General features: G+C 36.8%; 1 protein-coding gene and 1 long non-coding RNA gene across 2 annotated transcripts; one reads left to right on the top strand and one right to left on the bottom strand.

Moving 5' to 3' along the window:
- Positions 1-266: 266 nt before the first annotated feature.
- On the bottom strand, positions 267-15005 carry LOC309806921. Its single transcript, XR_014294458.1, has 3 exons — positions 14936-15005; positions 13404-13518; positions 267-431 (listed from the first exon to the last, which is right to left on the bottom strand). It is a non-coding gene; the product is annotated as an uncharacterized lncRNA (long non-coding RNA).
- Positions 15006-15043: 38 nt separating this feature from the next.
- Positions 15044-25291, top strand: TTC14 (tetratricopeptide repeat domain 14). The gene is made up of 12 exons (XM_082625972.1): positions 15044-15398; positions 15874-15998; positions 16097-16296; positions 17467-17551; positions 17650-17779; positions 18101-18256; positions 18647-18718; positions 19127-19246; positions 19351-19473; positions 22025-22142; positions 23069-23178; positions 23993-25291. Exons 1-12 carry the CDS (start codon positions 15238-15240, stop codon positions 24906-24908), a joined length of 2316 nt encoding a protein of 771 aa, XP_082482098.1. The 5' UTR covers positions 15044-15237; the 3' UTR covers positions 24909-25291.
- The last annotated feature ends 71 nt before the right edge of the window (positions 25292-25362 follow it).

The following is a 25362-nucleotide window of genomic DNA, read 5'->3' as shown; positions in this document are numbered from 1 at the left end:
AAATGGGGAATAATTGCCCTGACTTCAGTCTCCAGAGAGACTTCCATTGGCTGAACACAACCAGAAACCAGAGGGCAACAGAACTCTTTGATGCAATTCAGATAGGTTAGTCCCCTGGGGCACAGAGAGGGTAGAGAAGAGTAGAGAGTGAATTTGGAGGGCAAATGGAAAATATCCAATATAGTACTCTTTTGGAGGTAATATAAAATCTAACTCAAGGTTATCTAAGCAAACAAGAGTATTTATTGACTTAAGTATCTGAAAACTATAGAGGTAGCTCTATCTTCAGGCCCAGCTTCACCCAGCAATTCAAAGGATGTCATTGGGATTCAGCATCTTTCCATCTCTCAGCTCTGTTCTCTTATGTGTAGACTTTATTCGAAGTGGCAAGATATCTGATAGCAGTTTCAGGTTGAAGTCCAGAAAAAATACTAAAAGAATAATAAAATAAAATAAAAATAATAAAGTAAAAAACACAAGGTCCTTTCAACAGTTTAATCAGAGTTCCTGGGCTTAACTCTCAGTGGACTAAATCAAGTCACCTGCCCATTCCTAAACCAATCAATTTAATCAGAGGAATGAAACATGATGATTGGCCTGTACTGAATCACATGCCATTCTTAGACTCAGTTGTTTAGGCCACACAAAGCCCAAGGACAGAGGGTGGGGAAAAAGTGGGTACTGTTACCCAAATTAGGAAAAATGGATGTTAGGCAGCCAAAAGAAAACAAATGACTACTGAGGCCTATTTGGTAATCTAATTCACTTCTCAGCTCTAATTATCATGATGTTCAGGAATATATGAATCCACCAGTTTAGGTTGACCACATAGCATTAGAAAAATATGGTAAAAACTTCCACCTTTCTTCCAATTTCCACATTTTATGCCAATGAAGCCATGACACACTTATTCATATATATATATATATTTATATGAACATATATGTAGATACTGCTATCCATGTAAGTATGTATATAAAACTTCTCATCTTGCAATAATTTGATTTGTTGTGCTATTAAACATTTATATTAGCTTTCTAGATCTATAAGTAGTGCACAACATAAGCATTCTCTTTAGGTCACCAATTCTTGAACAAAAGGGAGCCATTTCTTTTTTAGTTGTTAGTGTCACTTCTTTCCAAACTATTGGCATAGAAAGATGAATTAATGAGTCAATATGGTGTTTTTTTTTAAATTATTTGTTTATTTATTTTTGGCTGCGTTGGGTCTTCATTGCTGTGTGCAGGCTTTCTCCAGTTGTGCCAAGCAGGAGCTACTCTTCATTGCGGTGCAAGGGCTTCTCCCCGCGGTGGCTTCTCTTGTTGTGGAGCACAGGCTCTAGGCACGTGGGCTTCAGTAGTTGTGGTGCACAGGCTTAGTTGCTCCACGGCATGTGGGATCTACCAGAACCAGGGCTCGAACCTGTGTCCCCTGCACTGGCAGGCGGATTCTTAACCATTGTGCCACCAGGGAAGTCCCAATTTGGTGCTAATAATGATAAAATTATACTTTGGGGTATTTTTCTTTGAAAAGGAAGTATTTTTCTTTTCAAACATAAATCACACTATCACAGAAATTTAAAGCTGGAAAGGCCTGGATTATTTTAGAAACTGAGAACCAACAAAGTTCAAGTGACCTAAAAACTAGATAACATTTTAAAATCAAATCTTGAAGAAATGAAAGTCTATGTCCCAGAGAAATTATAGTATGATGAGATAATATTAGTAGAGCTTCTATATTTTAGCCAGGGACACTACATGAACTTGCAATCCACAGTAAATTTAACCATGTGAGTGGCAAGGGACTACTAAGGCTGAGCCTAGATGTATATTCCCCTTAAATCATCCTGTTTTAAGGAAGAAAAGCTTTAACCAGGTAGACACAGGATTTAGTTCTTTCAGATCACATTTATAGGGTAAATGGAGTTTTGTGTTTTTTTTGCAGCTGTGTATTTGCTGATAAGACAAAGCAAAGAATGCAAGTACTTAATATCACATCTCGAAAATGATACAGAAAATCATCTATTTTTAGCTTTCTACTGTGCCCTTTTACCTTTCCTCTCAATAATGTACCTACATATTAGTTTTTAAATCGCTTATCTACACAAAGCACATTAACTTCTCATAGGTTTATAGGCTGGCTTCACATTTATTCCTCTACAGAAATGAGTACATCTCTAAAATTATCCAGTGACAAATCTAAAGCTAGATGATTAGAAAAGCAACTGGGGAGCAGGAAATCATTTTTTTAGCCTGCTTAACAAAAAACTAAGATGTACCAAAATGAAAACTCATTCCTATTTAAGATTACTTTCCCTTTGTCCTCCTCCTCTACCCTGATTGTTGCTGAGCTGGGGAACTTAATATGCCACTATGACATCTGGGTAGAAGGGTTATCCACTTTGTATTTTAATTGGTCTCATTTTTGGAAACTGGTATCCTTGGAGATCATGTTTCACCACTGTGTTCTTGATTATCCATTGGGATGTGGCAGCATCCTCTTCTTACCTTCTCCCATCTCCCTGGGATTCTTCTCACCCAGGCTGAAAGACTGGTAAACCTCCTGCAAGTCTGCTAAGTCTGTCTTTCTCACCTATATTCTGGGCCCTTTCTTTCTTGTGGACACAAAGAAATTCACTGTTTTTTCCTATACCTCTTGGACCACAAAGGTTCTATGGTTGTCAGCAGGCACTTGCTGTGCCGTACCATCTCTTCAGAATTCTCTGTTCCATTGCTCTCCAGTTGTCATAGTGTGGTGAACCTCAGCAAACCTACCAAAGTCCCAGAAAGAAAGGGTGATTCATAGATAGTAAACCCATCGGAGGAAGACAGGAAGAAGGATTTACCACCATTCTCTCCTCTCCCTATACTTGCCCCAGAATTCATTCCAAGGGAATTCATTTCATTTACATAGAAAATAAAAAGCTCCCTTTTCTTGCCTCTATCTCCATTACCATTACAAATTTTTATATATATTTATAATAACTGCTTTAAGCGTCCTTGTCTGTTAATTCCATCAGCTCTGTCATTTCTTGGTCTATTGATGGATTTTTTCACCTGGCTATGGGTCACATTTTCATGATTTTCCACGTGTCTAGCAATTTTTGATGAATGTTGAATATGAAAAATTTTATTGTTGAGTGATTTTTGTGTTTCATTAAAGGGAATTGAGTTTTGTTCTGGTAGGCAATTAATTTACAGGCGTACCTTGTTTTACTACATTTCACTTTATTGTGCTTCACAGATATATGGTTTGTTACAATTCTGCATTGTCAGATGATGATAAGCATTTTTTCGGCAATAAAGCTTCTTTTTTTTTTTTTTGTGGTACGCGGGCCTCTCACTGTTGTGGCCTCTCCCGTTGCGGGGCACAGGCTCCGGACGCGCAGGCTCAGTGGCCATGGCCCACAGGCCTAGCCGCTCCACAGCATGTGGGATCTTCCCGGACTGGGGCATGAACCCGCATCCCCCGCATCGGCAGGCAGACTCCCAACCACTACACCACCAGGGAAGCCCCTTTGTAGATTTTTTGATGATGGCCATTCTAACTGTTGTGAAGTGATACCTCATTGTAGTTTTGATTTGCATTTCTCTAATGATTAGTGATGTTGAGCATTCTTTCATGTGTTTGTTGGCAGTCTGTATATCTTCTTTGGATAAATGTCTATTTAGATCTTCTGCCCATTTTAGCATTCAGTTTTTTGTTTTTTTGTTATTGAGCTGCATGAGCTGCTTGGATATTTTGGAGATTAACCCTTTGTCAGTTGCTTAGTTTGCAAATATTTTCTCCCATTCTGAGGGTTGTCTTTTCATCTTGTTTATGGTTTCCTTTGCTGTGCAAAAGCATTTAAGTTTCATTAGGTCCCATTTATTTATCTTTGTTTTTATTTCCATTTCTCTGGAGGTGGGTCAAAACGGATCTTGCTGTGATTAATATCATAGAGTGTTCTATGTTTTCCTCTAAGAGTTTTTAAAATACCTGGCCTTACATTCAGGTCTTTAATCCATTTTGAGTTTATTTTTGGTTATGGTGTTAGGGAGTTTTCTAATTTCATTCTTTAAAATGTAGCTGTCCAGTTTTCCCAGCACCACCTATTGAAGAGGCTTTTCTCCACTGTATACTCTTGCTTCCTTTATCAAAAATAAGGTGACCATATCTGCGTGGGTTTATCTCTGGGCTTTCTATCCTGTTCCATTGATCTATATTTCTGTTTTTGTGCAAGTACCATACTGTCTTGATTAGTGAAGCTTTGTAGTATAGTCTAAAGTCAAGGAGCCTGATTCCTCCAGTTCCGTTTTTCTTTCTCAAGATTTCTTTGGCTATTTGGGGTCTTCTGTGCTTCCATAGAAATTATGCAATTTTTTGTTGTAGTTCTGTGAAAAATGCCATTGGTAGTTTGATAGGGACTGCACTGAATCAGTGATTGCTTTGGGTAGTATAGGCATTTTCACAATCTTGATTTTTCCAATCCAAGAACATGGTATATCTCTCCATCTATTTGTATCATCTTTAATTTCTTGCATCAGTGTCTTAGGGTTTTCTGCATGCAGGTCTTTTGTCCCCTTAGGTAGGTTTATTCCTACTTATTTTATTCTCATGTTCCAATGGTAAATGGGAGTGTTTCCTTGATTTCACTTTCAGGTTTTTCATCGTGTATAGGAATGCAAGAGATTTCTGTGTGTTAATTTTGTATCCTGCTACTTTACCAAATTCATTGATTAGCTCTAGTAGTTTTCTGGTAGCATCTTTAGGATTCTCTATGTATAGTATCATGTCGTCTGCAAAGAGTGACAGCTTTACTTCTTCTTTTCAAATTTGGATTCCTTTTATTTATTTTTCTTCTCTGATTGCTGTGGCTAAAACTTCCAAAACTATGTTGAATAACAGTGGTGAGAGTGGGCAACCTTGTCTTGTTCCTGATCGTAGAGGAAAGGGTTTGTTTTTCACCATTGAGAATGATGTAGGCTGTGGGTTTGTCATATATGGCCTTTAGTATGTTCAGGTAAGTTACCTCTATGCCTACTTTCTGGAGGGCTTTTATCAATAGGTGTTGAATTTTGTCAAAAGATTTTTCTGCATCTATTGAAATGATCATATGGTTTTCCCCTTAAGTTTGTTAATATGCTGTAGCACATTGATTTGCGTATATTGAAGAATCCTTGCATTCCTGGGATAAACCCCACTTGTTCATGGTGTATGATCCTTTTAATGTGTTGGATTCTGTTTGCTAGTATTTTGTTGTGGATTTTTGCAGCTATGTTCATCAGAGATACTGGCCTGTAGTTTTCTTTCTTTGTGACATCTTTGTCTGGTTTTGGTATCAGGGTGATGCTGGCCTTAGAATGAGTTTGGGAGTGTTCCTCCCTCTGTTATATTTTGGGAGAGTTTGAGAAGGATAGGTGTTAGCTCTTCTCTAAACGTTTGATAGAATTTGCCTGTGAAGCCATCTGGTCCTGGGCTTTTGTTTGTTGGAAGTTTTAATCACAGTTTCAATTTCAGTGCTTGTGATTGGTCTGTTTATATTTTCTAGTTCTTCCTGGTTCAGTCTCAGAAGGTTGTGAGACTTTTTCTTTTTCTCAAAGAACCAGATTTTAGTTTTATTGATCTTTGCTATCATTTCCTTCATTTCTTTTTCATTTATTTCTGATCTGCTCTTTATGATTTCTTTCCTTCTGCTAACTTTGGGTTTTTTTGTTCTTCTTTCTCTAATTGCTTTAGGGGCAAGGTTAGGTTTATTTGAGATTTTTCTTGTTTTTTGAGGTAGGATTGCATTGCTCTAAACTTCCCTCTTAGAACTGCATTTGCTGCATCCCATAGGTTTTGGGTCATTGTGTTTTCATTGCATTTGTTTCTATTTATTTTTTTATTTTCTCTTTGATTTCTTCAGTGATCTCCTGGTTATTTAGTAGCGTATTCTTTAGCCTCCATGTGTTTGTATTTTTTACAGTTTTTTTCCTGTAATTGATATCTAGTCTCATAGCGTTGTGGTTGGAAAAGATACTTGATACGATTACAATTTTCTTAAATTTACCAAGGCTTGATTTGTGACTCAAGATATGATCTATCCTGGAGAATGTGCCATGAGCACTTGAGAAGAAATTGTATTCTATTGTTTTTGGATGGAAAGTCCCATAAATATCAGTTAAGTCCATCTTGTTTAATGTGTCATTTAAAGCTTGTGTTTCCTTATTTTCATTTTGGATGATCTGTCCATCCATGAATGTGGGGTGTTACAGTTCCCTACTATGATTGTGTTACTGCTGATTTCCCCTTTTATGGCTGTTAGCATTTGCCTTATGTATTGAGGTGCTCCTATGTTGGGTGCATAAATATTTACAATTGTTATATCTTCTTCTTGGAATGATCCATTGATCATTATGTAGTGCCCTTCTTTGTCTCTTATAATAGTCTTTATTTTAAAGTCTATTTTGTCTGATATGAGAATTGCTACTCCACTTTCTTTTGATTTCCATTTGCATGGAATATCTTTTCCCATCCCCTCACTTTCAGTCTGTATGTGTCCCTAGGTCTGAAGTGGTCTCTTGTAGACAGCATATATACGAGTCTTGTTTTTGTATCCATTAAGCCAGTCTGTGTTTTTGTTGGAGCATTTAATCCATTTACATTTAAAGTAATTATCAATATGTATGTTCCTATTAACATTTTCTTAATTGTTTTATGTTTGTTATTTGTAGGTCTTTTCCTTCTCTTGTGTTTCCTGCCTAGAGAAGTTCCTTTAGCATTTGTTGTAAAGCTGGTTTGGTGGTACTGAATTCTCTTAACCTTTGTTTATCTGTAAAGGTTTTAATGTCTCCCTCGAATCTGAATGAGACCCTTGCTGGGTAGAGTAATCTTGGTTGTAGGTTTTTCCCTTTCATCACTTTAAATATGTCCTGTCACTCCTTTCTGGCTTGCAGAGTTTCTGCTGAAAGATCAGCTGTTAACCTTATGGGGATTCCATTGTATGTTATTTGTTTCTTTTTCCTTTCTGCTTTTAACATTTTTTCTTTGTATTTAATTTCTGATAGTTTGATTAATATGTGTCTTGGCGTGTTTCTTTTGGATTTATCCTGTATGGGACTCTCTGCACTTAGTGGACTTGATTGACTATTTCCTTTCCCATGTTAGGAAAGTTTTCAACTGTAATCTCTTCAAATATTTTCTCAGACCCTCTCTTTTTCTCTTTTTCTTCTAGGACCTCTATAATTTGAATGTTGGTGTGTTTAATGTTGTCCCAGAGGTCTCTGAGACTGTCCTCAATTCTCTTCACTCTTTTTTCTTTATTCAATGCCGAGTTTCTAACCATTCCCTATCCCTTCAACTGTTCTTCACATAACATGGTCTCTAGATGCTTTGCCATCATGGAGTTGTACTATTCCAATTAAGCATCATTGTCTTAAAATGTGGCACTGAAGTACAACACATTTGTGATAGTTATTTTATGTGTCAATTTGGCTGGGCCATGGTGCCTGGATATGTAGCCAAACATTCTGGATATTTCTGTGAGGGTGCTTTGGGATGAAATTAACATTTAAGTTGGTGTATTTTTGAGTAAAACAGAATGCCCTCCATAATGTGGGTGGGCTTCATCCAATCAGTTGAAGGCCAGACTAGCACTGTAGTCTGACCTCCCTCAATCAAGAGAGAATTCTGCCAGCAGAGAATTCTGCCTTTAGACTTGAACTGCAGCATCAGCTCTCCTGCCAGCCCACCCTGCATATTTTGGACTTGTCAGACGCCATAATCACATGAGCCAATTCCTTAAAATAAATCACTTTCTATATATATACATACATCCTACTGTTTCTGTTTCTCTGGAGAACCCTGACTAATACAACACGCATGCAGATATTTGTCCTATATACACAGAATACTGCAGAGAGATTATTCCTAGTCACACCTCAGAGAGGGCAGTCCTTAATCACAGATACAATGAAATCAACAAAGATTATTACAAGATAAAAGACAATAACCAAATGTAAACCAGGGAGAAGAAAAATATAAAGGGAGGAAGAAAGAAAATTACATTTGCTTTTTTAGCTATCACACTGCTTAACTCATAATTGAGCAAAAAGAGAAAAGAACTCCTTTGAAGTTTTTTTAAAAAATCAACCCATCTGCTTCTGGAGTATCCAGTTACCATGCTCCCTTCACCTGTCCAGAAAACACTTTTATTCCATGCTGAACCAATAATATGAACCACTTTTTTGGAATACCACTTTTTGTCTGTTGCTATAATTTCCAGATGACATATTTTGCTTGCCATAACTACCTCCCAAAGCAAAAGGTGGTCCCATGGCCCAGAATTGGAAATTATTTCCAGGTCCCCTTCAGCAACCTGATTAATTAAGCCTTGCTCAGCCATATATGTGACATATATGACATACTATGTCTAATCCCTTACTCTGTGATATCTGCATGTAAATATTTGTATATTGTCATTCATTCACTCAAATATATGTGCCAGGCACTGAGCTAGCTATTGAGTACACAGTCATGAACAAGATAGATATGGTCCTGTCCTCATGGACTTATATTTTAGTGGGGAAGACAAATAATTGGTAAGAAAATAAATTATGATAACTGTTATGATGGAAATAAATGGAGTGCTGTAAGACAGAAAAGGTCTCCTTCAAACTAAGACCTGAATATTTAAAAAAATAAAATAAAGAAAAGTAAGGGAAGAGCATTTCAAAACAGCAAGTACAAAAGCTCTGAACTGGGAAAAACTTGGAGTGTTTAGAAAATATCAGAAAATCCATGTGGTTGAATCCCGATGATGATGGAAAGGATCGAAAATGAGGTAGGATACGTAGGCAGAGACCAGATCATAAAGGGTTTCATAGTGAAATTTATTAGGGCACAGAATGGAACCCTCCTGAACTTGGAAACCAGATTACTTTCTAAAAAAGTGAAACCAGGAAGAATCAAAGCACAATGAACAAGAATCACCACCTGTGGAAGTGGTTACAAGCAGAAAAGAAAGTGTGTGTATGGCTGGAAACTTTGAAAAATATACAATTCCAGAGAGACTACAGTATAGACATAGAGAACAATGAGTAGAATATGAGTATAACTTAAGCTGAAACATGATCAATGATATTGAACCCTGCCTGAAGGAGTAATCTGCTAACACGTCTGAGATATTCCTTAAAGGTACCTCTCCAGCCATGGCAGGGCAGGGAGAAATGGGGGAGGTGTTAATAGATTGCTGAATATCTTCCTGTCAATGTTCCAACAAAGATAGTTATATTGTTACCTGTTTTGTACATTGGGCTTCCATTTCAAAAAAGGTTAAAAAATATCTTTGAAAACTGTTTCAAAAACAGAAACTATAATTACATATGTATAATGACATATATGGAGAATATAACTAATATATATTATATATATGGACACTATGTAAATATGTATATATATATATATATATATATTTATATGAGGCAGGAAGAGAGAGAGAGGGAGAGAAAGACAGGGAGAGAAGGAAAGAGAAGGAGGGTGGGGGAGAGAGAAAGAGGGAGAGACAGAGGGGGTTCCTAGGTGAGCAGAGTATCGGACAGCCTTAGCAGAATACTCATATAGAGGAAATAAATGCATAAGACTACATAGTTTGATGGAATTAGTCATTAAAATCACCCAACAGCCTGCTTTTGCTCTGATTCCAGGCTCACAAACAAACTTCTACTGACAAGAGCTGGCTTCTCATGGGAGAATATATTGATACTCCATGAGTTTCTGGTGCACATGACATTTATATTTCACCATTAAACATCATCAATGAGGTTTCTAAATCAGTGTCTAATTAATTTCTGCACTTGAAAAACAGGATCCCCCAGTGCAATGACTACCTCATGGAACTGTCACACTCAGGCTTCCTGAGAGTGACTAACCAATGTCTGTGACTTCTGTGGCTGGTCTCTTTTCTATCCACAACCAATTGAAACTAGAGAATCTCATCCATTTAAAGGGACTATCCACAGTAGGAACCCACACTTACCAGCAATGCAATATGAAAGGAAAAGAACTCCCTACCTTCTTCATATAAAAAGAAGCATAGTGGCTTAAAGACACATGCAGTTTTAGCACTTGGACTGTTTTTATCACAGACAGAGAATGTTAAAGGTTAGATCTGAAAGTTCATTGTGTCCAATCCCTGAGTTTTAAAGGTGACAAGAGAGGCTTGGGAGATTAGATGGTCTGCTCCCAAAATACAACCAGGACTCTTGGGCTAAACTGTTCCCACTATGATAACTCCCTATATCGTGGTAATAGTTGCTCACACTCTTAATCTTCTTGCAGCCATTAAAACTTCATATTCTCATTCTATGCAATCATGGATAAACTTTAAAAAGAAATTATGTTTTCCAAGAAATCAAAGATAGCCTTCTATAAAACTTTTTCCTTTCCATTAAAAGCAATAGGTATTTAGTTAACTCCAGCCTATATGGCAGCCAAACTGATCCTTTTATAATGAAAGTCATAATACCTTTCTGCTTAAAACCCTGAAACAACTCCTATTCCACAAAGAGTAAAAGCCAGTTCTTCCAATAGCCTACAAATCCTGCACCTCCATTCTCACCCTGTTCCTACCACACTGTCTTCCCTGCTGTCCCCAATATACCAAGTACTCACCTGCCTTAGGACCTCTGTGCTGGCTGTTCCCTCTGCCTGGAACTTTCTTCTCCCAAATAAGCTGAATAACTAATTCCTTCATCTCCTTCAAGTCTTTGCTCAGATGTCATCTTCTCAATGAGACCTGCCCTGACCATTCTATTTAAAAGTACTACACCCAACCGTCTTCACTTCCAATGCCCCTAACCCTGACTTTCTTCTTTTTCTATAGGATTTAACACCGTCTAACATTCACTTATTATGTTTATTATTCATTGTCTGTGTCTTTCCACCAGAATGTAAGCTCCATGAAGGCAGGAATCTTGGTGTATTTTTCCACTATTATATCCCTAACATTTGAAAGACTGCCTAACCCTCAAAAAATATTTGCTGGATGAATTAATTAATTCATTCAATTAATTGCATTTGGAAAATTGACGACTTTATGTCTACCAATAATAAAATGTCATATCTAAAGTGAGTAGGATCAAAGTTGAATCTTTACCCAGATAGGTTGGCTCTTCCAATGGATTCCATTAAGGAGGGAAATATACTAACGTAATAATACATTTCTAGTCTCTGAGATTCTTCTTTGGTGTTGCCATCAATAAAATGAAAAGGAGTTACTGTTTAATAATTAAAAGATGGTCACAACAAGGATTTACTGTATAGCACATGGAACTATATTCAATATCTTGTAAAAACCTATAATGGAAAAGAATCTGAAGCTGTACACCTGAAACTAATACAATATTGTAAATCAACTATAGTTTAATAAATAAAATAAATTTTTTTAAAAAGATGATGAGGGGGCTTCCCTGGTGGCGCAGTGGTTGAGAGTCCGCCTGATGATGCAGGGGACACGGGTTCGTGCCCCGGTCCAGGAAGATCCCACATGCCGCGGAGCGGCTAGGCCCGTGAGCCATGGCCACTGAGCCTGCACGTCCAGAGCCTGTGCTCCGCAACGGGAGAGGCCACAACAGTGAGAGGCCGGCATACCGCAATTAAAAAAAAAAAAAAAAAAAGATCAGGGAATTCCCTGGAGGTCCAGTGGTTAGGACTCTGCACTCTCCCTGCCAAGGGCGCAGGTTCAGTCCCTGGTCGGGGACCTAAAATCCCACAAGCTGCACAGTGGGGCCAAAAAGAAAAAAATTAATAAAAAGATGATCAACTACTCTTTTTCAAAGAAACACCCAAATGCATTAAAAATGAGTATCAAACCAACCCAGAATGTATTGACAAGGAATACTATTTATTTAGCATCAATTAAGCTGTCAATTTTTCTTGGTTATAACCTTGACATGTTCTCTTGCACAGTATTCTGAGAAATTGCCACAAAATGAGAATCTAAGAAGTGTGTGTGTGTGCGCACGTATCTTTATAAGCAGTCATGACAAAGTACCTGAGAGTAAGCATACTGACCTATCTATTCCATGCAAGTATTCTACACATCTTTCAACTGGTTTGTTTTTTCAACAATCATGATGGATTTTTTCTTAAATATCCTCATTCTATTTCCAAGTCCTTTTTGTAAACAACATGGATAAATAGCTGGCTGGGAATAGCAATGCAGGTGGCCACTGTGTATGATCAAGCATTGCACATCTCTGTAAGTGCCATGTGTACTGTACATGGATTATGATGTAAATGCACCAGTACCACCACCACCACCCTTCCCTGGAGTTGTGCAGTATTCACCCATGGGTCTGTTCAATCTAACCAGCCCAGACTGGAACTAAAACCAATGATCTTTCCTCTTGGAAAAAGTAATTCAAAATGACTGAGCTAATCAATCTTAGACAATGATATATGAACTGATTTACATTAAAATAATATCCTCAAAACATTTACCAGTAACTAAAAAATGGAGAAGGTGTTAGAGACACAACTATCTTAAAATGACTTTATATGATAGGTCACAGTTTCCCATCCCTGAATCTTTGTTTAATTGGCAGTTGGTTTTCTGGTAAAGGGTTGAAAATCTGATACTCATAATGATCTTAGAGCACACTCAAGTGGATAAATACTAGACTAGCAATGTTTTTCTTAAAGAGATGTCTTGGTCTGTGATAGAAAAAAATGAAAAGAGAAGGTGGTGGAAACAAAGATTACTGAATGAATGCAGATGTACCAACCCTAATCACAGGGCTTGTAGTTTAAATTATTTCTTTAATAACGAGGATGGATTTTTGGCTGGTCTAGCCATACTTTCCATTTACTATTCTTCACTCTTTCTTGAGTCAATTTAGGGGGACTTTGAATAGAACTTTGGGATTTTTTTGGGAGAGGGTGTTTAGTTTTTTTTTTTTGGCTGCACCGCAAGGCATGTAGGATCTTAGTTCCCTGACTGGGGATCAAACCCGCGTCCTCTGCAGTGGAAGCTCAGAGTCTTACCCCTGGACCGCCAGGGAAGTCCCTCGAATAGAACTTTGAATAGAACAAAGCTACCTTATACGGTAACAAAGCTGTAATCTAAACCTCTTGCACCTCGTACTTATGAATGAAACCAAGTGGCCTCGTTATAGGAAAAATACCTGAAATGACACACTTAACCAAAATGTCCATAACTAAAATATCCCTAACTTAATTTCAATCTTGCAGTCTCCAGAAAGCATTTTGCTTTTTCACATCTCTACTCCTTTAATCCTACTGCTCCCTCATCCTGAAGTGCACATACTTGCCTCCTCCCCTTCTCTCTTACCTTCATCAGTTCCCACTACCTCATTTCCCAGAAAAAAAAAAAAAGGGAACTAAGCAGACACATAGCAGGTATCCACAACAATAGTACATACCACTGTGCCGTATTTGTTTCTTCTTATGTCTACTCCTCCACTGAACTGTGTGCCAGGCAAGAACCAGGGGTTTTTTTGTTTCGTTTTGTTCTGTTTATCTTTATATCTCCAGGGCCTAGAGAGCATTTGTTAAAAGATGTACATATATGTTTATTTAGAAATGGAATTTGACATCACAGTAAAAATAGGCCCAGGGTGAAGACACCAAGGATATGATTGTCTTGAATGCCCTGCCCTCTCTTACCTCCCATATATTCACTTAATCACTCCTACTGCTTAATGTGGAAAAATGACTTGGAAAATATTTTTAAAATAATTTTAACAGTCAAACCAATAACCAAAAATCTTAAATCAAGAAGTGAAAATAAAAGTGTCTTCTTTCTATGTCCACCTTGATGTCCTCCATCTGTGGGACTGGTTTCTCCAAGATAAGAAGCAAAACTAGTTCCTCACTTTCTCTCCTCTCTCCCTCCAGTCCTACCTCAAAGATCCCATACCCTGTCCCCTTCAAAGTCAAAGGTACCCATCCCAGCAGAAAATGAATTCAAATACACCTGTAATTGTAAACCAAAATAGTGTGAAGGCATTCACTATACTCTGGCTGGGTGGTGAGACAATGAAAGGCAAACTAATCTGCCCAAATATGCAAAGCTACAGAAGGTGGCAGAATAACTGCTCCTATTTATTTTTGTTCAAGAGGACTAGGCTAAACTACACAACTTAAGAAATACCGACTTTAATATATTGTAATAAAACAAAGCCACATTATTTCAATATTAGAGTAAGTTAGACCTTCTATATGTACTTCCTCCAGCAACTCTGCCAGTGAAGATCTATTCCGTCGTAGGTTGAAATTCAGACTAGTCTTTTGCCAGCTGGTGATATTGAGCAAATATATTGAGAGTCTCTGGGCCTGTTTCCTCAATCTCCAAAATGAATGTACGATGAGGTACAGTGGTTAGGTTCCCAAGTCAGTAAGTAAGGTGGGGGTGGGGGGGAAGCCTGTCACAATTACCTTTGAAAAATCACTTGAATTACCCCTAAGTATAGCATATTGACTTTAGTGTACACACTATACAGTAAACCTTATGGGCACTAAAATTTGAGAAACCACTTAAACTGAAGAAATAAAAAAGAATGTATATATGCGTACATGTAGGCATTAAGGCCATTCTGGCTTTAACTCTAAAATCACTAATAGTGAACAGGGTATGGCTAGAGAACACAGCTCCAGAGTTTAGTAAATGTTAGTGTCCTGCCTTTCTTCTGCCCTTTAGCCCACCAGGAAATCTCCCAGAGCAGTCGTTTTAACGTGATTATGCCTGAGGCGCAGGTAGTGACTTATGCAGCGAACACTTGGAGGGAAGAAACTTTGTAACCCGTTTGGAGTTCTCCTCCTAACACTCGCACTTAGAAGTGCCTCACTAAATAAGAGGATGAATTATTATCTACCACAGATTAGAGTTCGGGCCATTTCAATGTACTAATACCTCGGAAATTTTACAAAGCAAACTTGCTTCACACATCACTACCTCAAAGCCGCAGTCGTCACTTAGCTCCAGAGAAGCTAGGCCCAATCCTTTCGGCTTCCGTAACCTCGCTCAATTTCGCGAGACTAAGGCTGAGCTCCGCGAGACTAAGGCAGAGTTCCGCGGCACTGCCGCTGGGGGCGGCTCCAGAACACTTCCGGGAGGCTCCTGTGGGGAAGTGTCTGGGTGTGTGCGTCCGGCGGCTTCCTGGCTGCTTCCTCAGCCTCCCGAACCTTCGGGCTGAAGTAGTGGGCACGGAACGGGGTCTGGCAGCCCCCGGTCGTTGGGCCCGTCAGTCTCTAGCCATGGACCGGGACCTTATGCGGCAGTCACTGAATTTCCACGGGCCGTCATTGCTCTCCCTGCTCAGGAGCGAACAGCAGGACAATCCGCACTTCCGGAGCCTCCTGGGGTCGGTGGTCGAGCCTGCCCGGGGCCCGCCGCCCCAGCAGCAGTTACAGGGCAGGTAATGGGACGGCGGCGCCGCTGCGAGACGGGGGAGGGGAGGCAGCTCCGGGCTCCACTACCGCAGTCGGGCGGCTGAGTCCTGAAGGAGCAGAGACGAGGCCGTGAGCCCGTGAGAACTGCGGCGCTAGTTCCGAGGGCAGGATGGAGGAGGGTGCCCACTCCTGGTGTGAGGGCAATGCAGGATGCGGGCTGAACTTTTTAAATCTGGTACTGCACTACCAGAGGCGCGGATTCTTTAGCTAAAATCCCTTGGGCTTGTGTATCTGCCGCGGCTGTCCCTTTTTAAGTTTCCGCGCCCTCCACCTACAGACCGGCGAATGAGGGAATCCTTGGTTAAAACTTTTTTTCGGAGGATGTACGGCCAAGAGTTTAGGACGGACCCGACTGGGCGATGAAAGCCGTGAGCAGAAGCTTGGACTTACTAAAAGGTTTTGCAGGTAAACCAGTTTTCACAAATTTTGTTTCTTTTTAAGAAAAGAGAAGAGAGTTGAAAACGTTGAAATACAAAAATTCATTTCCAAAAAAGCGGATCTGCTTTTTGCACTTTCCTGGAAATCAGATGCACCTACAACTTCTGAAGTTAATGAAGACGATGAAGGTGAGTTTAATCTTAAGATCGTTTGATTGCGGTTTGGTTTACTGCACTTCAGATGAACACAAAACTATTGTTAGTAATTTTGTTAATTATTTTTTCAGAGCATTATGCAGTCATGCCACCTTTAGAGCAATTCATGGAGATACCTAGTATGGACCGGAGAGAGCTCTTTTTTCGAGACATTGAGCGTGGTGATATAGTGATTGGAAGAATTAGTTCCATTCGGGAATTTGGGTTTTTCATGGTGTTGATTTGTTTAGGCAGTGGCATTATGAGAGATATATCCCACTTAGAAATCACAGTAAGTTATTCACTTTTCAGTTATTTGATTGTTTCTGTTTTGGATAAAATGTCATCTCAATGCAAAACTTACGTCTTTGCATCCAGTTGTAATCAAGTGTACCCTACAGACATAGTTTTGAGAATTAAAAAAGTATTAATTTATAACAATTAATTAAATAAGTATTAAGTAAAAAATATAAATATAAAGCACCTTTTCTTTTTAAAAAATAATCAGCAGTAATAGAGTTACTTACAGTTTCCGGCACCATTTCTAGTTTTGGGGGATTTTGCTCCCTTTGGGTGGCAGGGGTGGGGTCCTTTTTTAAACACTCAAAGAGATACCAGTGGAGATGGTGAGATTGATTAGTAGCCTGGGGTTATGTCTTCTAGTTGAACGTGTCTTTAATTATTTAGTATTTAGCATTAGATACTTGTATGTGGATAATTTAGAAACAAATTCTTGTCTTATTTATTCAATATGTGTTTACAATAATTAAGTGGTTTGTACATTATAATAAGATGCTTTGCCCAAGGTGAATAGACCTAAATTTGAAATAGTATGTCACTTTAATTTAAAAGGTTAGATATTTACTGGGTGTTAAGGCAGATAAAAAGGGAAGAAAAGCAGAACGTATCACAAACTGGATAACAGACCTAAACTTTGAAGAATTCACATTTCATTTTCTTTGGAACTCAGAGGCGCGGATTCTTTAGCTAAAATCCCTTGGGCTTGTGTATCTGCCGCGGCTGTCCGTTTTTAAGTTTCCTCTCCCTCCACCTACAGACCGGCGAGTGAGGGAATCCTTGGTTTTTTTCTCGGAGGATGTACGGCCACGAGCTTAGGACGGACCCGATTGGGCAATGAAAGCCGGTCTACAAGCTTTTAGTTTTATATTTAACAAGCACAAAATAACTTTTTGTTTCATCATCCATACTTATATGTGGTTCCTAAAACTAATTGCAAATTTCATGAGATTTTAGTTTTTGACCTGAATCAGAAAACTTGTTTTATTATGTTTAGGCACAGAAATTATGAAAATCCTTATTTAAATTTAGACTCTTGGGTGCTAGTTGTTTTCTTAATGTTCCTGTCAACTATTAGCTGTTTATACTGAACAGCTAGAATAAAAGAAGATATTTCTCACCAAAGAATAGAATGTCTGGTGTTTTACAATACTTCTCATTGCAGGCTCTATGTCCACTAAGAGACGTGCCTTCTGTCAGTAACCACGGGGATCCTTTATCATATTACCAAACTGGTGACATCATTCGAGGTAATCAGTTTCATCATATTAATAAAAAAGTAACAGTTGTCATATTTATGTTAGTTTGCATTGCCTTGTTAATAAACTCTATTTTCTTATTTTTTAAGCTGGAATCAAGGATATTGACAGATATCATGAAAAGCTTGCTGTATCTCTATATAGCTCATCTCTTCCACCACACCTATCTGGTATTAAATTAGGTGTAATTAGTTCCGAAGAACTTCCTTTGTACTACAGGTAATTTATCCACGTTGTCTCAACGAGTTAATTGGAAAACAATTTCTTTGCTAAAAAATAGCAAATTTTGCCCAACTTCTAACAAAGTAGAATTCTAGTTTCTCTTATTTCCAAATATGCCAGTTTTATTTTTATAACCCTTAAATTTCTTCAAACTTGGCAAAAGGAACCAAGTCATTATTGCCACACCTTCATGTACAAAAATGGTCTGAGTATTTAAATCCCATGTGATAATGTTATTTCCTTAATGAAAATGGGACATGCTAATCGTGTTAATCATTTTTATATTTTTGTTGTGACTTTTTTTTTTTTTTTTTTAAGGAGAAGCGTTGAACTAAATAGCAATTCTTCAGAATCCTATGAGAATATCATGCAGAGTTCTTTGGGATTTGTTAATCCAGGAGTAGTTGAATTCCTTTTAGGAAAACTAGGAATAGATGAATCTAATCCACCATCTTTAATGCGAGGCCTGCAAAGGTATAGTAAATCAGTTATTATTCTATTAAGTGGTGAGGTCAGTGGTGCTGAAGTCAAAAGCTGCATAACTGAAGAAAATACTCGATTATCCTAAGCTTGCTGCCAAAGTTTGAATGAACTAGGTGATCCCCTCTTTCTGGAATGGAGTCTTTTGTCAGTGATTGATGTGTGCCATTTGACCAGGTAGATGCAGAAAAAATTTATAAGGTGCAGAAAAAGATGCAGAAAAAAATAATATTTAACAATAATAGTCATTCCTGAGAGTTCAAGAATTTTGCTTTGTAAATAGAATACAAATTTCTTGCTTGGGATTCAGTTTTTATCTGTCAGTTGGAGAGATATAGTTACCCTAAAAAGTATTTACAGTTTGACTTTTATTTTCTTTAATAGCAAAAATTTCTCTGAAGACGATTTTGCTTCTGCATTAAGAAAGAAGCAGTCTGCATCTTGGGCTTTAAAATGGTATGAAGACTGTCTTTCAACACTTGCATTAGTCTAAAAGGTTAGGTTAAGGCAAGCATGCTTATGTCATCTTTAAGACCAAATTTGTTTATAAATGAATTTAAATGATACCTTTTTGACATTAGCTTTTTTAAAGGTGTAAATGGTGTTATGTTGTAAACTTTAAAGATTTAAATTTTAGTCAATATTTTTAATTTTTTAAAAAAGGAATTAGTATATCGATATCTGGATTTCATAAGTATTTGTTATGAAATTATCCAAAGACAGAATACTTCTTAGTTATGTTGGGAATATCAAAGACTACATATTAAACAAATTTGATTTGCTTTAAAATTTTATTCGTGCTGGCATTTTGTTTGGATATTCTGTGAAATATTTATTATGTATGCTTTACAAACACCTTTTTAGTGTGAAGATTGGAGTTGATTATTTTAAGGTTGGACGCCATGTGGATGCTATGAATGAATACAATAAGGCTCTGGAAATAGATAAACAAAATGTGGAAGCTTTGGTAGCTCGTGGAGCATTGTAAGTGGATAATGAGTTTTAAGGAATATTTACAAGGTAAATGTGTATAAGATTTATGAATAGCTCACAAGATTAATTCCTCTAATTTTGTCTCATATCTATAGATATGCAACAAAAGGAAGTCTGAACAAAGCAATAGAAGATTTTGAGCTTGCATTGGAAAACTGTCCAACTCACAGGAATGCAAGAAAATATCTCTGCCAGACCCTTGTAGAAAGAGGAGGGCAGTAAGTGTCAGATTTTGTTTAACAGCAGAGATCTAATATTCAACCAGCTACTATAAAATCTTGGACTTAACATAAGGAAATAGCATCTGTAACTCAGTTCAGACACTCTTAGTTTCACTTTTGGTTGAAAATGTTTTTTAAATATAGTCCTCTATACATTTTCTAGTTCTTTTTTTCCTTCTTTATTACTTAGGTTCTTTAAGATTGGAGATGTTTTAGTGTCTTGACTTCACTGTTCTGAATATTTTCATTACACAGAAATATAAATGTAAAGATACAAGAAATTATGTAGATCAGATCGGTGCTTTGTGACCGACTGGAGGGGTGGGATAGGGAGGGTGGGAGGGAGGGAGATGCAAGAGGGAAGGGATATGGGAACAGATGTATATGTATAACTGATTCAACTTGTTATAAAGCAGAAACTAGTAAAATAAAATAAAATAAAATAAAATAAGAAATTAGGTAAATATTCTTTTCCTGGACATACACTAGAAGTTTTTGTTTAATAGACAGAAATTTCTAATTCATTTCATCACTTTAGTAATTATAATGCCAGAAGTATAAGTTGAGAACTCTATAGTTAATTGTGAATAAGATTTCACTGTTGTATTCAGCTTATTGCTCTACTTTGTCCAGTGAAATCCACAAAACTTAGATTAAACGAAGAGCAAAACATTAAGAACAAACCCTATAACCTATCTTACTGTCCTGAGATACTGGCATAATACTTGGCATAGTAGTTTTATCATAAATATTTAAAGGCTAATAGACTAGTCTAATTTATAAAATATTTTGAAGAAACATAATACTTTAAATATAAATAATTTGCTAACAGTCTGCTTTAATAATTAAAGACCAGTTTATGATTAATAGCATCTTTTTGCTGTTAATTTTTTAAATAGAATCATCTCTTTTCTGTTTCATGAATTTGCCTGATCATTCCAGTTTGTATGATCATTCCAGAACTCCATATAAATAAAATTTTGTAATATTTGTTTTTAACTAATACGAACTTCTAGTTGGACCCAAGTGTTTGGAGCAGCTTTTTACTTTCTCACTAGGTACATAAGCTAGTACCTACTTAAATGTGGTTGTCTTATTATTCACATATTGGTGATTTTTAGCTCAGTGAATGACAACACCATCTATTCCATCATCCAAGCTGAAAATGTTGATCGTCTTTGGTCCCTTACTCCCCTCATCCAGTCTGACACAAGTGATTCCATTGAACCCACTGGTTTTTAAATTTGTTTTATAGTAATTACTTTTTCGTACTTTCTAAAACCTGAAAATATTTTGCAAAATCCTTTCACTGTTGTGTATCTAAACTTTCTAATTCTCATTTTTCACAACATAGACTTGTGAACATCATCTAATAATTATCCTATCTACAGGCTGGTTGTGATATACACGTATGCCTTGGTATTTCCAACTTTAGCAGTGAATTTTCTGGGAAAATTTTTCTGTAGAAAGGAAAATTCTTCATAAATTACTAGGAAAAGCCAGCCTATATAATTCTGTACTAAAGCTCAAGATCATAGTAAATTTACAGAGGATATCAGTTGATCATGTGTTTTCACGTATTGTACTAAAATGCCAATGCTTGACCTACAATATGGCTTTAGTTATCAGTAATAGATTCCTATTCGTTTTTTTGTTTGTTTAAGATATAATTAATGCATAACTTTATATTAGTTTCAGGTTATGTGCAGTATGTGATTAGATATATGTAAATATCATGAAGTATTGACCACAGTAAGTCTGGTTAACTTCCATCATCATACATAGTTAAATTTTTTTTTCTTGTGATGAGAACTTTAAGATGTACTCTCTTTGAAACTTTCAGATATACAATATAGTATTAACTATAATCACCATGATGTACATTACATCCCCAGGACTTTATCTTATAACTGGAAGTTTATAAGATAAACCACTTTCATCTACTTTGCCCACATCCCGACGTCTGGCAACCACCAGTCTGTTCTCTATATCTTTGAGTTCAGTTTTTCTGATTTGTTTTATGTGGTTTTATATTGTCTTTTTACCAAAAAAAAAAAAAAAGTTGTAAAAGTACAATATTTAAGTATTGTTCAATTTGAAAATAATTTGCTGGGCTTCCCTGGTGGCTCAGTGGTTAAGAATCTGCCTGCCAATGCAGGGGACATGGGTTCAAGCCCTGGTCCGGGAAGATCCCACATGCCGCGGAGCAACTAAGCCCGTGTGCCACAACACTGAGCCTGCACTCTAGAGCCTGCGAGCCTAGAGTCCGTGCTCTGCAACAACAGAAGCCACCGCGATGAGAAGTCCACACACCGCAACAAAGAGTAGCCCCTGCTCACCACAACTAGAGAAAGCCCGACACAGCAATGAAGACCCAACACAGTCAAAAGTAAAATAAATAAATTAATTTATTAAAAAAAAAAAAGTAATTTGCTGAACATGGTTTTTCCCCTAATAAATTCTCTCATATACACCTCTGCCGTATATGCATATTTGAGGACTTCTAATTTTTACCCAAAAAAAAGCTAAATTTTCCTTTCTAATTTAGGTTAGAAGAAGAAGAAAAGTTTTTAAATGCTGAAAGTTACTATAAGAAAGCTTTGGCTTTGGATGAAACTTTTAAAGATGCAGAGGATGCTTTGCAGAAGCTTCATAAATATATGCAGGTGATTCTTTATTTCCTCTTAGAAATTTAATGAGATTTGAAATTAATGCCAAAACTTAACTTTCTTCTAGGGAAAACTATTCTAGATCATTTAATTAAGGCATTATGAAAAGTTTTTTAGATAGAGCTTTTCTTAATTGGGTTTGACATTGCTTCATTGTTTTGTTAATACTCAAAAGTAAAAATAGCCCTGTGAAAAAATTCCCATTGCCTAAATTTGGTATGTGGATTTGAGAACTGTCCTTGTAGTGAGCTTTCCTGGTGGTTACAGAATTCAGTATTGTTACTGTAATTGAGCTAATTTTAAAAAACCTTTTTGAGAAATATTTTAAACTGTCTTTTCCTGTAATACTGATGATGATGTTTTCTCATGCATTTTCTTCTGAATTGGACCATTGCTGCTGTGTCTGTGACATCTGGTGCTGCTCATCCCCATCCTCAAACTGGAAAATGATTTCTTATATAATCATGCATCCAACTGGGCTGTGCTATTTTTTAAATGGTTTGTATTTGAACATGGTGATTTCCCCCTCAATTCACCTTAATGGAATTTCTTTATTTGAATTTTATTTATAAAATTTGTGTCCTGTTTAAATTTTTAATGGTTTTTAATAATTTTTCATGTATTTTATTTTTTCCCTTTCTTGCACTCTGGGTCATGGGTTTCGATGCAATGGCTTCCCCTTTTTTCATGGAATACCAACTGCAATTGGTCCTCAATACTGTTCTGGCTGTTCCAATGATTAATGCCAAACACCTGTGTGATTAATTTTTATATGTTAAAAATATTTGTTTAATGCTGGATATATGGTGATTTGGGTATACCACATTTGGTTTCTGGTTGGGGGGTTGGTCTTTTGAAAACTGGGTTTTATATATTCTGCTATTTTTAACGTGTGGTTTTTTCCGATATCTGGGTTCTAAAAGAAATCTTTGGAATTAAGAGAAAAACAAGCTGAAAAGGAAGAAAAGCAGAAAACAAGGAAAATAGAAACAAGTGCAGAAAAGTTACGTAAGCTTTTAAAAGAGGAGAAAAGGTAAACTATGATATTCAGTATTCTTAAACTTAAAAGCAAGTACTGAGTTGAACCAAAGTGCCATATGGGAGGTAAAGTAAGTAAAACATAAAAGTGTTTCAAGTCGTAATCAATGATTCTTAGCAAGTATGTATACCATAAATTTTTCTATAAAAGAGAGAAAGCAAAGTAGAATGGAAGGCTAGAATTCTGCAAAAAAAAAAATTAATCTTAGAATTAAAATATGTAAGTCATTTTAATTATCTGTATTTTAGGGAGAAATGGTTTAGAACTAGAGCAGTAATTTTCAACTGGGAGCGGTTTTGTCCCCCAGAGGACATTTTTGGTTGTCATAACTGGTAGAGTGCTATTGGCATCTAGAGGGTAGAGGTCAGAGATGCTGCTAAACTTTCTACAATGATGTAGGATTCCCCCACCACCACCCTACCCTCCCAGCAAAGAATTATTGGGCCAAAAATGTTAATAGTACTGAGGTGGAAAAACTAAGAACTAGAGGTAGCCAAATATAAAACCTCAATTCTCTCCTTTATGTATTCATATGGTATTAAATTTTTAAGGTAATATGGGAAATGTCACTGTGTCTTTCAGAAATGATGGATTTGCTTACAGTGACAACTGTCTACACAAGTATTTTTTTCCAAAAGTCATGACATGGTAAAATTGGACCTTGTAGTAACTAGGATTATTATTATAATTCCTTATCTAAGCCACAACTTTTATGAAAATATTTAGAATAAAATAGAACTAAAATCTTTATGGATAATTAAACATTTTTATACTCAACATATCTGATGAGTTAACTACATTTTTTTAGGCTAAAGAAAAAAAGAAGAAAATCAACTTCTTCCTCTTCAAGTGTTTCTTCTGCTGATGAATCAGTTTCTTCTTCTTCATCCTCTTCCTCTTCTGGTCACAAAAGGCATAAGAAACATAAGAGGAATCGCTCAGAGTCTTCTCGAAGTTCCAAAAGGCATTCAGCTAAGGCATCCTCAAATCAGGTAGATCAGAATAAGAAAGATGAGTGCTTCCCAGTTCCAGCCAATACTTCAGCATCTTTTCTTAACCAAAAACAAGAAGTGGAAAAACTACTGGAAAAGCAGGATAGGTTACCATATCAAAAGAAACAGGTAAAAGAAAAAGATAGATGCCCTCTTTCTTCATCTTCAGTTGAAATTCCGGATGATTTTGGAGGTAGGTCTGAAGATCCAAGAGATTTTTATAATAGCTATAAAACTCAGACAGGTAGTAGCAAAACAGAAAAGCCACATAAATCAGAAAGACATTTTTCCAGTAGAAGGGATTCCTCAGATTCCTTCTATAGGAATTCAGAGGACAAGATAAAAATTTATGGTTATAGAAGAGAGAAAGATACAGAAGGAAGAAAAGAACACTATAGAAGGTGGGAGCCAGGTTCCATGAGATATTCCACTTCACCAGCAAGCTCAGACAACTCTTGGAAGTCAGTTGAAAAATATAAAAAATACACTTACTCTGGATCACGTGATTTCAGTAGACATGAGCAAAGATATCAATTAAATAAAAATCAAGGAGAATATGAAAGAGAGGGTAATTATGAGGAGGATATTAAAACAGAGGTTCCAGAAGAGGGACTAAGTAGCAAAGAGCATTCAGAAAGTGGAGTTAAAAAAAATTTACCTCAAAATTTACTCAATATATTTAATCAGATAGCTGCATTTGAGAAAGAAAAAGGAAATAAGCCAAAAAATTAATATGCCAAGGCGATCACCATTAACACTAAAGGCTTTTAATAAAAGGTTTTGGTCTTTTAGTAATAACAGTCCAGTGCAGAAATATCTGCTCCTGCAGTTATTTTATTTGTAGAGACTACAGAAATCAAGTGCTTTTTATAGCAATCCTCAAAGTATATTTGTTTCAGTTGTAGGTCCCCTTTTCATAGCTTGATTTTTTTCAGGCTTTTCTTGTGTATGTTTATGTACAGTTATTTCTTACTCTGATGATTTAAACTTCTTCACCTGAAGATAACACTCTCAAAGTATTGTTTCTTCATTGTATTATGGTGTGTGAGAATTTCTTGGGTCCACCTTATCCTGCTGTTTGAGAGAATATTAAATTTGTGCAGTGAACACTTGGATCGTTTTTATCAAAAATTATTTCATTCTCTCCTCTGTTAAATTAAAAGCTCTTGACTTTTGAAACAAATAT

This window comes from Mesoplodon mirus (genome assembly GCF_964341445.2).
Source record: "Mesoplodon mirus genome assembly, chromosome: 6".
In the NCBI taxonomy this organism is placed as follows: Eukaryota; Metazoa; Chordata; class Mammalia; order Artiodactyla; family Ziphiidae; genus Mesoplodon; species Mesoplodon mirus.
Note: the sequence above shows the minus strand (reverse complement) of the source record. Positions and strands in the feature narration are given on the sequence as shown.